The 13,454-nt window shown below is 40.5% G+C and overlaps 1 protein-coding gene across 1 annotated transcript in view; it reads left to right on the forward strand.

The window, feature by feature from the left end:
- stab1 (stabilin 1) overlaps positions 1 to 13,454 on the forward strand; it is a 66,429-nt gene that overhangs the window by 29,561 nt on the left and 23,414 nt on the right. Inside the window, exons 17-26 of the mRNA XM_005749490.1 lie at positions 1,690 to 1,770; positions 1,889 to 2,047; positions 3,155 to 3,217; positions 8,516 to 8,608; positions 8,986 to 9,072; positions 9,152 to 9,263; positions 10,631 to 10,817; positions 12,023 to 12,116; positions 12,891 to 13,049; positions 13,316 to 13,411. Of these exons, the coding sequence (XP_005749547.1) occupies positions 1,690 to 1,770; positions 1,889 to 2,047; positions 3,155 to 3,217; positions 8,516 to 8,608; positions 8,986 to 9,072; positions 9,152 to 9,263; positions 10,631 to 10,817; positions 12,023 to 12,116; positions 12,891 to 13,049; positions 13,316 to 13,411 (1,131 nt within the window). The remainder of the gene's footprint in view (positions 1 to 1,689; positions 1,771 to 1,888; positions 2,048 to 3,154; positions 3,218 to 8,515; positions 8,609 to 8,985; positions 9,073 to 9,151; positions 9,264 to 10,630; positions 10,818 to 12,022; positions 12,117 to 12,890; positions 13,050 to 13,315; positions 13,412 to 13,454) is intronic.

The raw sequence follows: 13,454 nt of genomic DNA on the forward strand, positions 1-13,454 counted from the left end.
TAGACTCAAATGGGTTCTTCCAAAGCCCACCTACCACTTTCTACACACTCTAGACTATCACTGTAGCCAGATAACACACACCAATTAGTTAAACTTTAAATTTCTCAAAGACATAAAGACCTTGATGACCTAAAAATTTCTGCTTCTAAATCAGATAAAAGTGAGGTTATTGTATACAGTGTTACAGCCCTAGCAGGGCCTCCTCCTGATGGTCTGGGAACAACACCAACACGAGGATATCAGATCATCCCCTCCGGTTGGCGCCTGTGTGGGCATCCCCCACTACCTCTTCTGCCTGAGGTGCCACCTTTCCCTTTTGTGCAGCTGACTCTCGTCAGTAATTAAGGAGATTTAAGCCCAGGGAAAGGTGAGCTCTGGGCGAGAGTGCCATTAGTGTGGTTACAGCTAGTGAGCTGAGCGGTTTGCGGTGTTTGCAGCTAGTGAGCTGTGTTTTTGTGGTTTTCAGCTAGTGAGCTGCATGTCCGTGTTTGCAGCTGGTGAGCTGCACTCTTTTTCACTTACTTTGTACTTTATTGACTAACGTTTGAGTTTTGTTTGTTTCTTTAAATGGTGATAGCGGCTTGTCTGTCTGTTTTAGTTAGTTTTAATAGAAACTTTAATAAAACTCTTTGATTTAACCATTTTGCCTCTGTCTCCTTTTCCTGACCCGGACACTTTTTGTTACTTCCCCCCATCCCCCCCATCGCCTGGACCCTTTTAGGGGAACGTAACAACAGTCCAAAAAATTGTAGAAATCCGGTATCTAGCCAGATGCTTACTCTGGATGGCATTACCATTATCTGTGAGGTATCTTGGAGTTGTTTTTGACCAAGATATTTTCCTGAATGCAAACAAATATATAGGACTACTTTCTCCCTTTTGTGCAATATCTCCAAAATTAGAAACATCCTGTCTCAGAGTGATGCTGAAAAGCTAGCTTATGCCTTTATTGCTTCTAGGCTGGACTACTGTCATTTGTTATTATTGGGATGTCCTAAAAATTCCCAGAAAAACCTTCAGTTGATTCAAAATGCTGCAGCAAGAGTACTGACGGGGATTAGACAGAGAGAGAGCATATTTCTCCTATATTGGCTTCTCTTCATTGGCTTCCTGTTAAATGTAGAATCAAATTCAAAATCCTGCTCCTCACATACAAGTTCTTGAATAATCAGGCTCCATCTTATCTTAATGACCTCGTAGTATCGTATCACCCCATTAGACCTCTTCACTCTCAGACTGCGGGCTTGTGATTCCCAGGGTATTTAAAAATAGAATAGGAGGCAGCTTTCAGGCCCCTCTTCTGTGGGACCAGCTTCCAGTTTGGATTCGGGTAACAGGTGGAAGAAGTGGCTTGGGTGAGGGAACTCTGAATAAGCGGTAGAAAATGGATGGGTGGATGTTCAATATGAGCGTCAACCACTGCAACAGAATAAGAATGAAAGGAAATAGAAAGGAAATAAAGAAAAGCCAGACATGTAACCTTTTATTTTTATCAGATGAGTTATTCAGATATTTTTTTAATCACATTTCTGCTTCTAAAAGTGTAAACTCCTCACATTTATTGACCCATTCCTCAAGCACCGCAAGTTTAGCCACACTACTGATCAGGGCACTAAAAATATAAACGTCATTAGATATTCTTTGTTCACGGTTGAAAAATCACGGTTATGATTTTTTTTCTGTCTCTAGCTGACAGTTGATGATCTGAGCACACTCTCTCGGATTCAGACGATGGCAAATCAGATGGTCAAAATCGCTGCATCTGAGGACGTAAGTACAGTTCATTGGTACTTAACAATGCATGTCACAGTTTAATTTCTACCATATGTAGGACACACATTAGCAGATGACTTAAACACTAGCTGTCCTCTACTTCTCTGTCCTGCAGGGCGGGATCGTATTGGGTGAGAAGAGCATCCGTTTGATGAGCACCAACATCGTGGCATCCAATGGAATCATACATATGATTGACGGGCTGCTGTACCCGCCCTCCATCCTTCCCATCATGCCTCACCGCTGTGATGATGTTGACAGCAAGATCACTGTGGTGAGAAAAGACACACACACACACACACACACACACACACACACACACACACACACTGAATCAGTTTAGTTCTGGGGGCGAGGGGTAATTAAAAAGGGTGTCAGTAGATTCTAAAGATGTTAGCACATGTGTTACAGCAACGCTTTCACTATCCATCACTTTTTCTATATTGGTTCTTTCTTTCACACAGTGTAACTCCTAACCTTTTGCCTTGAGTCTGGTTGACAGTTTACAGATGTAAATGAATATCAGAACTGAAATAGTTGGGTTCACTACTGCTGCATGTCATTGTTTTTTAAACTGCGATGAAGGAGAAACAACAATGGTCCTGACTTTGAAGAGCATTTTTGCCTGTTTTTTGGAGATGAAGCCATAATTGAAAAGATTCTCTCAATGACATTTTTGTCTGTTTATAATACTTTACATTAAAATTTTAATGGCAGGTCATCTCCTGTAGAAATGGAAATATCATAGAGCTGGGCGATATGACCTCAAACCAAAATCACAATTAACATTTGACCTTAATTTTGGTTAAAGAATAATCATGATTACACACTTGAATAAAGGAAGGCACACACATATACAATGAGGGAAAAAGTTATTCGATCCTCTGCTGAATTTGTAAGTTTGATCAAGTTCAAAGAAATGAACAGTCTCAGTCTGGAGAGAGACAGTATATCAACCAAAAGACATACAAAATACATAAAATAAAACCTATAAATAGATTTTTGTGTCACTTACTGGAGTAAGTATTTGATCCCCAAACAAAACATGACTTAGTGCTTGGTGGAGAAACCTTTGCAGTAAGACGTTTATTGTAGTTAATCACCAGGTTTGCACACCTCTCAGGAGAGTTTTTTATTATGTTGATTACAGGTTCTAAATGTGGGCTTTTATTCATTTCCTATTAATTTCCCAGCTCTAATCATAGCCTTTCTTTCAGCAGGTTTGCCGTTTTCAGTAGAGCAGGATTAACTCTTTTAGTGCATGTTTATGTGTTTGAATCAATGGATTAAAAAAAACAACAGGCAACAACAAAAAAATCCAATGATGGCACGTATTACCACCTCCCTCAAATATTAAAGTTTAATTTTTGTGTGTTTTCAGGGTCCTTGTGTTCACTGCAGTTACCTCTCTGCGACCCAGTGTCCAGAAGGCAGCACCGAGCTGGTAAAATGCATTCTGTTCTCTTCTACTTTATATATTGTTATTACTCTACATCAAAGATAACCCTAGCTTTCAGGGGTCTGAAAAGTAAAGCGGATATCTATCTGCCTTAAACCTGCATTCTTCCTAGTCTCCTGCAGAGGGTGACTCATGCAGGGGTGACTCCTCTTGTTAAAAGAATGAAGTCTGGTTGTATAAAGTCTAAGGTGGTGGTTCTCAGTCTTTTTGTGGTGTGTCTCACGTACTGTAGTCATTGGTTATTTAATCATCTACAGTGAAAAGTGTCATATTGACACCTCTTGTTCATCATATCTGGCTTGAGGTGTCAAAAACAGCGGCGCTTTACACTACATTCAGTCATCCACCCATTCACACACACATTCACACACTGGCAATGGCAAGCTACTTTGTAGCCACAGCTGCCCTGGGGCGCACTGACAGAGGCAAGGCTGCCGGCGCCAGCGGGCCCTCTGACCACCACCAGTAGGCAAACATGGGGTTAGTATCTTGCCCAAGGATATTTGGCATGAGGCAGGAGGAGGCTGCCAGGAGGCAGCCTGGGATCGAACCACTGCCCTTCTGATTAGTGGCTGACCTGCTCTGCCACCTGAGCTACAGCCACTTTAAGTATGACTCAAGTGCTATTAAACAGAGCAAGGGATTTTTAACGCAGCTTTTTCCAAACATCCAAGTTTTATTTTAGATGCTTACATTATTTTACTTCACACAAGGAAAAAAATTATTTCACAAAAACTACCAGGTTGAAAGTTATTACCCCCCTCCAATGCTAGTAGTCAGTTTTGTATCCGTTTTTGCTCAATAACAGTCTGCAGTTGCTAGTTTCATTCTTCTTTGGTGAATCGCTCAAGCTCCTCTTGATTTGATGGTCTTCTGGCATAGAGCTTCAGTTACCCCCCACAGATTTCAGTGGATTCAAGTCAAGGCTTTAACCCTTTAAAGCCTATCGTTTTGCGTAACTATGTTTAAATCCCTGTAGAACCGGAACCACGTAAGCTAGCGCAATAATCTTTATTTTTGCATATGAAACCGGAGTTGTACTTACATCTTATGCCATCAGCTTGTCCACACATAGCTTTGCAAAAGCTGCATAAAAAGCGCTTGCAGGAACAAAAACACAATATTCCAGAAATATACTTTGCCGATCTGATCAGCTGTTCATAACACTTCCCACATTGAAATCGATGTCAGCGCGAACGATGGCATGTCCGCCATTACCTGCTCGAAACCGAAAGTGACGTCATTTTCGCGGAAAATATAGTTTTTTACTTGTAGCCCTTAGAAGCTGGTGTTTTTATAAGTCATGTTTGACTTTATGCTTTTCTGAATAGTTTCTGTGATGCTTAGAACTCAAATTGCACTGCCTAAAATAGTTTATTTTGATGCACATGCTGTTTTCTTTGCAAATTTGCATCATAAGATTGTTTTTTGTTTTTTCTGCAGTATATAAAAATTGCTGTATCTCAAAAATAAAACTATGAAGACACTCAAAATAAATCCTATTGTTGGAAACTATTTTTTGCAACTTTTTTGTATTTAAAGTTTTGAGTGATAAACCTCTTAAATTTCTCCAAGTAGAAATATATGTATAAAAAACCAAAAATGATTTTCTATTTTTTTTGTAGTTTATTGCACTTTTTTTTCAATTTATGTTGTTACTATGGACTTAATGCATACATATTATTAAAATTTGGGCTATAACAGTTGTATTGATGTATAGTAACTTGAAATGCTCCCTAAAATGGCACTACAACATGTAAAAATATAAAGTAAGCTCTAGCGGCCTTGGTTCTATGGTAGGTCTTAAAGGGTTAATGCTTGTCAATAACATTCACTGTGGTCATCTGGAGGTAAGCGACGATCCAGACCCAGTTTTGCTCGTGACTGCTTGAGATTTCACATATCCTTCTTTCTTCATGGTTTCTTCCACCTTGACAAGATTCCCAGTTCAAGACACTCTGAAGTGTCCCCCCAGCATAACACTCCCACCACTGTGTTTCACTGTGGGGATGGTGTTCTTTGTTTTGTACGCCTGTTCCTTCTTTCTCCAAACATAAGCAGCATCTCTGTGGCCAAAGAGTCCTAATTTTATCTCATCTGATCAAAGGACGCACTTTCAGCATGTATGCTCTTTCTCTAGGTTGTCCTTAGCATACTTCAGGCTGGTTTGAAGGTGTCTTTCCTGCAGGAGTGGAGTTTTTCTTAGTCTGCAACTTCACAGTCCATTCCTGTGCAGGGTCCAAGTGATCATCTTTTTTGAGACTACACTTCCTGACTTGACTAAGTCATTAATTTGTGTCTTGGCAGTTGTTCTGAATGTTAGGTTTATATTGTTGGATTGTCATTTATGCTTAGAAATGTATATATGCTTAGAGTTATATAATCAATTGCATATTGATAGGATGTCTGATCCTTAGCAATCTGCTAAGACTCTGTGTGCCTTCCAGAGTGTTCTGGCATACACACACATCCTAAGGTCACGAGAGAGGTCGTACTTTCTCTAACTGATTTATGGTATAGGAGGACACCTACTCTGTATCTGTTTTAGTATAAGAGCCTTTGTTTAGGTGGACTGCTGGACTCCTGGCACCAGCAGGTCTGGGGAGTCTTCACAGGGTCACATTTTGAACACACACACACACACACACACACACACACACACACACACACACACACACACACACGTATACCCACACATACACACAGGCAGTACTCTTTGTTCACATGCATGCCTATGTAAGACGTCATATGTTAATGAATCTATACATATTCATGTAACTATGGCATTATTTTTGTGCCACTATTCAGAGCACACATAAAAAAACTTTGAGCACACGTAAAAAAAACGTGCAGGTGCAAGTGTTGCATTTTGAGGAGAAATTTATTTTGAGCGAAGAAAAGCTACATTTAAGTGAACAAAATTCATTGCTGTTGTAACAGCAGTCTGGTGAGGAAGGAGCGGCTAGCAGGTCCTGCGGGCATGTGGTGTGGAGGTTAGCCGGATAACTCGAAGCCAGTCAGTTAAATGAAACAACAGACCTTTATTCCTTGTCAGCAACATAAGACCATACAAGCCAGGTCTCCACGGCTCTACACTGTCCGTACATACATGTGCAGGGATTGGTAGTCGCTGCCGCCAGGCCGTTGCAATGGTGAGGTCTGTCTTGAGAGCAGAACACGAGCAGCATGTAATGCCTGCCACGCTATACTCACACACCCCCTAGGAGACTCCCCCCCTAGTGGTGCTATAAAACAATAAGGGTTGTTACATCGCGTGCAAAAAATGGAGTTTGAAATATTACTCTTTCTGGGTCACAAAATAAACTTTTAAGATATTTTCATGCGAGAATGGTGCTGTGTAAACTTCTAATATCTGCTCGATTCATCAAGACATCACATATTTGCATAAGTGCTCTAACGTTTTCGGAGATGCCTGTTACCCACCAGCTGACCGGGTGGTCACTCGGGTTAAACATAATATATAAGGCTGAACTGACAAAAACCAGGTATTATAGGAAAAACCATAAAGCCTTTGAACTAAAACAAACGCTGTTGTGACAGTGATGTACACTGTCTTGTTGGTATATATGCATGATTTGTATCACCTTAATGTTTCCCTCTCACCACATAACCAAACCGATATCATGACCAGCAGCTTTTACAGCTGTGGCTCCAGCAAACATCAGCTGATACTAGAAAGTAATATTAAATAAATTATAACAACAGCTTATCAAGCTTGAACGTGCTGCTGTTGTTTAGCGCAACATCCGCTGGTTTCCTCTTTCTGGCGCAAAGTGGGCGATAAACAAACAAGGGAGACGATCAACTGATCATTGATCAGTTTCATGATTGAAGTAGAAACGGGAGAGGGAGGGAGAGAGAGAATGAGAGAAGAAGAGGCAGCTGTGCAGCAACGTAAAGACAGAATAACTCCAGCTTTGTGTCTTTTTTTCATTCTAGCTGAAGTACGGGATGAATCGCGTTCCTTTTCCCCTCAATACGGATGTATTGTAATTGGTCCAGCCCAGAGTTGATCATGACCAATTGGCTAATCCACCACCTTTCATTGTTTATACCATTACAAAAACAAACAAACAAACATAAAAGTGAAAAATCATCATTGCCCCACGGGGCAAATACCTGGTACGCCCAATGGCCAGTCCAGCTACGCGGTCAGCTGGTGGGTAACGGGCATCTCCGAAAACGTTAGAGCACTTATGCAAATATGTGATGTCTTGATAAATCAAGCAGATATTTGAAGTTTACACAGCACCATTCTTGCATGAAAATATCTTAAAAATTTATTTTGTAACCCAGAAAGAGTAATATTTCAAACTCCGCCACTCTGTGTTGGGGCTCAAGAGTTGGGAGTTCGTCTTGTAATCGGAAGGTTGCCGGTTTGGAGCTGATTGGAGACCAAAACAGCCAATCAGATTTTTTTGCATCCAAGTCTGTGATTGGCTGGTTTTGTGGCACGGTGAACAGAAAGAGTTGAACGCGCACGGGCAGAAATATTGAGAGCGCAAGCAACACATTGCGAGCGAGCCCAAATGCAAAAACTGAGCGAGAGGGGCTGCTTTTGTGTGTGTATATGGATAATAGCAAACACTAAAATACATTTTTGCTCGCAGCAATAAATTTTGTTCACTCAAATTTAGCTTTTCTTCGCTCAAAATAAATTCCTCCTCAAAATGCAACACTTGCACCTGCAATTTTTGTTTTTACGTGCGCTCCAATTTTTGCGCGCGCTCAGAATAGTGGCACAAAAATAACGCCATATGTAACCACAATAAAGAGCAGTGCTACGGGGGAGCTAACTGAGAGTGACTGGGGTTTGAGCGGAACGAACGGCGCTCGTTAGAGTTCTCTCCCTCGTGCACGAGCAACACAAAGAGCTCTGGAGAAAACTTTGACAAAAACTTTAAAATTTCATATTGGGATTAATAATTTTATCCTCCGCAATAATTACTTTGTCTGGTTGCTTTTCTGCCTTGCAGTTTGCAGAGCTTATTGATTCGCTCTTCTGCTTTTGTGTTCACCTGATTCTGCCTAAAAAAATCAACCTGGTTTCAAGTGTTTGAAGTTCACAGAAACCATCAGTCGTGCCATGATTTGATGTTGAGAAACCCCTCTTTGCTTAGTTCTGATGCCATGCTTTTCACAGGGACACAATTTCGAATGCTCTGGGAATCTTTCCCAGCATCACTTTGGTCATTTTGCCAGCCAGTGCGGGTTTTTTTTATGTGAACTAGTAGCAAAAAATCTATGCTTCTGTCTATTCAGGGTAGTCATCTGAGCGACTGCGAGTACGTCACATCTCCTCTCAGGCCATCGCTCAGCAAAGGCTGCGCCAAATACTGCAACACCACCAAACAGGTGAGAGAGGAACTGGTGCTTTATTTTTAACTTGATGCAGCTGAGTTATTATAGGCAATCATTTTTACATTTGCTTTTGTTTTATGTAATTTGTGATTTTTGTTTTGTCCGATCAGTTTAATTTTGCTTAGTTTCCTGTGTTTTATTAGTTTTTCATTTTAATTATGTGTGATATTTATCAGGATGTTCACAGTTGCTGAGCTGGATTGGAAGTGTTTTACTGACACACCTGATTGTCGTCTTTTGTCACTTCCAATTCCCCAGTGGTGGATTAGTCCTTATTGAAACATATATTTAATACATTAGAAAACATTTATTGGTTTTGTTCTGGTGTGTGTGTGTGTGTGTGTGTGTGTGTGTGTGTGTGTGTTTCACAGGTAGCAAAGTGTTGTAAAGGTTTCTATGGTCCGGACTGTAAGCCCTGCATCGGAGGATTTCAGCATCCATGCTACGACAAAGGAACTGTAAGGAGGAACATTCAGGCAGCCTCGTCCCTCGGCTGATGTGTTTTAATTTTTAATTTTTTGCTTTGATTGCACACAGTGCTCTGATGGTATCCATGGTAATGGCTCATGTAGCTGTCAGGCAGGCTGGACGGGTATTGCCTGCCACATCTGCTCAGATCCAAACAAACATGGTGTGAACTGTGATGAAGGTAACGCCTCCTCTTAGCTGACAGCTTTTCACTATGTTCAATGAAATGTCCATTTCCAATTTGATGTATTTACATACAGAAATTATGTTTTTTAAATTTCGTTTTAGTTTTTTCTTTTAAGTTCAGTTTTGGTTCTGTTGGTTTTCAGAGCGACATTGCTTGTTTCATTTTGAGTTCATTGTTTATTTAATGTTTATTTTTTCTGTAGTTCTTGTAAGTTTCTATATTGATTCTGGGTTTTTACCCCTCAGCCGTAAAAGGCTTATGGGGCATTATTGTCACCCTGCTGGGCGGGTGGATAGCATGGTCATGCACGTTTGGGAATGTGAGTTATTGTAAATGCTGTAAGTCGAGAACAAGGCAATGTAGGATTTTGAAATTTATACTGTAGGTCTGTCTACTAAAAATCTCAGATGTGTTCAAATTGCAGTGACCTCGAGTTCATGGGACCTTGAGGTCAAATTTTCTGAAAATCTTGTGATTCTCAATGAGGCAATGAAGGATTGTAAAATTTATACCATAGGTGTGTCTAATAGGAGGCTGAGGGATAACACTGGCAGCAGCCATTATTTTTATTTCCTAAAATCAGCATGAATTATGTATTATCCTGAGAATAAAATGGCCTTTGGTATTCTGAATTTTTTTATTGGTATTCAGAAAAGGTACTGCAATATCTTTCTTTTCTGAATACTAAGGGCCATTGAGTTGCAGACATGGCATCCTGTCTCAATAAATAAATTAAGCCTCCTGATGCTTGTTGAGTTGATAAATTTGAAGAAAGTAACAAAAGAACGAAGTATGAGCTCTACACAAGAGTGACTGAGCTCCTCAGCCTGTATATAAGCCCACAGACACCCCATGAAGGAAGCTCATTTCCTCTGCCTCTATCCTCAGTCCTATTCTTTTGGTGAGGTTAGGAATGTAGAACAACCAGTAAACTGGCCTTCATGCTGAGCCCTTTGTTCACCACAGCAGACCAGTACTAGGTCCACATCACTGCACCAATCCTGACATGAATGGCCTTCTTAGAATTTTATTGTCGATCCATCCAACAGTGGTTGAGGCCCTTTACCCAGAACCACATAAATCACACTAATTTATGGACCTGCTAGAAGAAATGAGGCCAAAAATATGATTAATCTTTGGAAATCATATTTACAAATGCTTCATTTTTACCCTTATATCAACATCCAGTGTCCTGTTTTCTGAGGCTTAACTGGATTAATATTATTATAATAACTATTTAGTGTGAAAAACCTCTGTATATGGAAATAAAGTACTGTACAGAGGGTAGTGGAGGTGCATTTTGTTTAAATATTCAAACTAACTGACTGAAAATTAAATAATGTGTATGTGCTTGTCTTTAGATTGCCGCTGTGTTCACGGAACGTGCGATAACCGACCAGGCAGCGCTGGTGTGTGTCGGAGAGGTTCTTGTTTGGAGGGATTCTCCGGGGACCTGTGTGACAAGACGGCCATGCCGTGCAACGCAGATGGACTGCTGCAGCATTGTCACATCCACGCATACTGTAATCAGACAGGACTGGCTATTACGTAAGAAAATACTAATCATAAAACCATTACTATAACTTGATGCTGAGAGATCGTTTTGTGTTGAGTCACTTTTTAGGTGTTGTAAATTTTTAGACAGCAAAAACTTTCTTGTTCTTGCCGTGGCTCCTGAAGTCTGTTTTTGGACATTTAATTAGCATTCTGGAGCCATCCCCACTCGCTTACTCCTCAATGTCTGAAACAAACTGCACAAAACTCTCTGTAATCGGATGTATCCTCAGTTCTTCTTTGGACTACGTTTTCGGATTAAGGTACTTGTGATAATCAAGGATTAAAGACTTTGTACAATACCTGCAATTTTTAAGTTTCACTACTGGCCTGAAAAGGAGGATGCTCGATCAGATCTGGGGGTTTTTGTGAAGTAGGCCAAGTTTTCATCAGAAATGCTATTCTAGCTTGCTTGGCACTTGCGTTAGCATGACTGATCTTCTCGTGACAGATGGCATACTGTTGGCAGATGAAGCTATCAGACAGATAGACATTTGTGACAGTTTATTCATTGATACAGCTTTGTTGTGTTTGGCCCAGCATGAGAAAATTATCCTTTTTTTTACCTCAGATCTCTCCATCCATCCATCTATCCACCAGCCCACCCTGTTGAGTCCTTTGTATCCACCTGCTCCCAGGACACCAAGTGTTCTTGTGCCAGCCAACAGACATAAACTCTTCCACATGTCCTGCATGTGGAGGAGTTATGGCTCTACTCTGAGCGCCCCCTGAATTACTTAGGGCCTCATCCTATCTCTAAGTGGAGGCTTATTTTTCTCAAAAATGAATGAATGAAAAAATGAAGTTTGAACAACTGCACACCCTGGGTTTTGTGATGAGGAAACGTATAGCATTTCTTGTTGTTTTTTTATGTATATATAAAAGCTAAGTTTTACTTTGAGTTTTATAATTAAAAAAAAACAAAATCTAATGGGCGTTTAATCAAAAGCCATAATCAAGCCAAAATGTCTCTTCATCCATCATCTTATGATCAAATAACTGCCAAAGGTTTAAATGCTGGCGTGGTTAAAATGTTCTGGTTGTCCTGTACTGTTGTTTAAATAGATTTTTAGTAATTCCTTCAGCGATGTTCTGTGAAGAAATAAACAACAGGGATTTGTCACCTCTGTTGCATCACCTGTTGAGTTTGTTTAACTGTGTGTGTGTGTGTGTGTGTGTGTGTGTGTGTCTTACATAAGGTGTGTATGTAAGGATGGATATGAGGGTGACGGTCACTCCTGTACTGCCATCAACCCCTGTCTGAAGAGTAACCGAGGAGACTGCGACACCAATGTAAGATTATTTCTTTGTGTGTGTGTGCATGTGTGTCTTCAAAGCAGTGATAGGATTTAGGACAGAACCCCCCCCGGAGTCTAGACGCTGATGGTGGTGAAGGAAGAAGCCTGAGGCTGTGAAACGGGGCTCTGACTGAGGTGTCTGTGGGGTGGGGATTGGGAGGAGGAGGGTTGAACGAATGAGGGTCTGTAGTACGACGGAGATTTGACACAAAAATGGAAGCTGATTGGCTCAAAGAATGTGGGCAAGAAGATAATTGGACTAGAGTAATGATGTCAATATTGAGATTGACAGTGTGGGAAATCTTTAGTGATGTAAAGAACAGAAAAGCAGCCGAACACCCAGGAAAGCAGACAGATGAGTGACTATAGAGCTTTCAAATTGAGTTTCATTTCAAAAAAGCACACAAACCGATTTACTAATGTTTGCAACATTTCAACTTACTGCTTGTATATTTAATGAAGAAGAAAGAAAGAAGAAGAAAAAAGCATGTCTTATATTTCTTGATCGATACTGAAATGAACTGACTGAGCCTGTGTTTAAAAAATAGCTATCAACTAACTAACAACAACTATGAAAGCTTTTTGGGGATTATGCTCACATACTGTTTTGTCACATTTGTTTTTTGTAAATCTGGCTTTATGTGTTGTTGTTCTGCTATATTTATTTAATGTGTGTGATTTTATTTAACTTTTCACCTTCAGTAATCATAAAGATAAGCTCATTCAGTGCAGTGTTCTTGTCTTTGTGACACATCCTCTTTCTCTGCAGGCTGAGTGTGTGTATGCGGGTCCAGGTAATGCTTCATGTGTGTGTGCTGAGGGCTGGACGGGTGATGGCAGAGTGTGTGTAGAGATCAACAACTGTCTGCTGGAGAGTCGAGGAAGCTGCAGCACCAACGCGGACTGTAAACACATCGGACCCGGACAGGTCGGTGCTTAAAATCTGTGATAGGATAAACTTTGAACTATGTTCATTGTGAATTTTCAGCTCCATATTTTGATTCTTGTACTCTGGTATAGAAGCTCAGTATAAATCCTGGGCCAAAACTAACCAGAGATCACTTGTATATATGCTGACCACATTATGTAAAAGTTGCAAATATGAGAATTCACCATTGTATATGCAAAAATAACTGGTTATTAACCTGCTGTCAGGCTGTTCTGTTTCTCATCTGACTGTTTCTCCATCTGCAGAGTGACTGTGTTTGTAAAACTGGATACATGGGCAATGGAAAGATGTGTGTCCTCATCAACCCCTGCCTAAAAAAGAACGGAGGCTGCCATGAGCTGGTATACACACACACACACACACACACACACACACACACACACA

This window comes from Pundamilia nyererei, unplaced genomic scaffold, assembly GCF_000239375.1.
Source record: "Pundamilia nyererei isolate P.nyererei 1_Seehausen unplaced genomic scaffold, PunNye1.0 scaffold00246, whole genome shotgun sequence".
NCBI classification, from domain to species: domain Eukaryota; kingdom Metazoa; phylum Chordata; class Actinopteri; order Cichliformes; family Cichlidae; genus Pundamilia; species Pundamilia nyererei.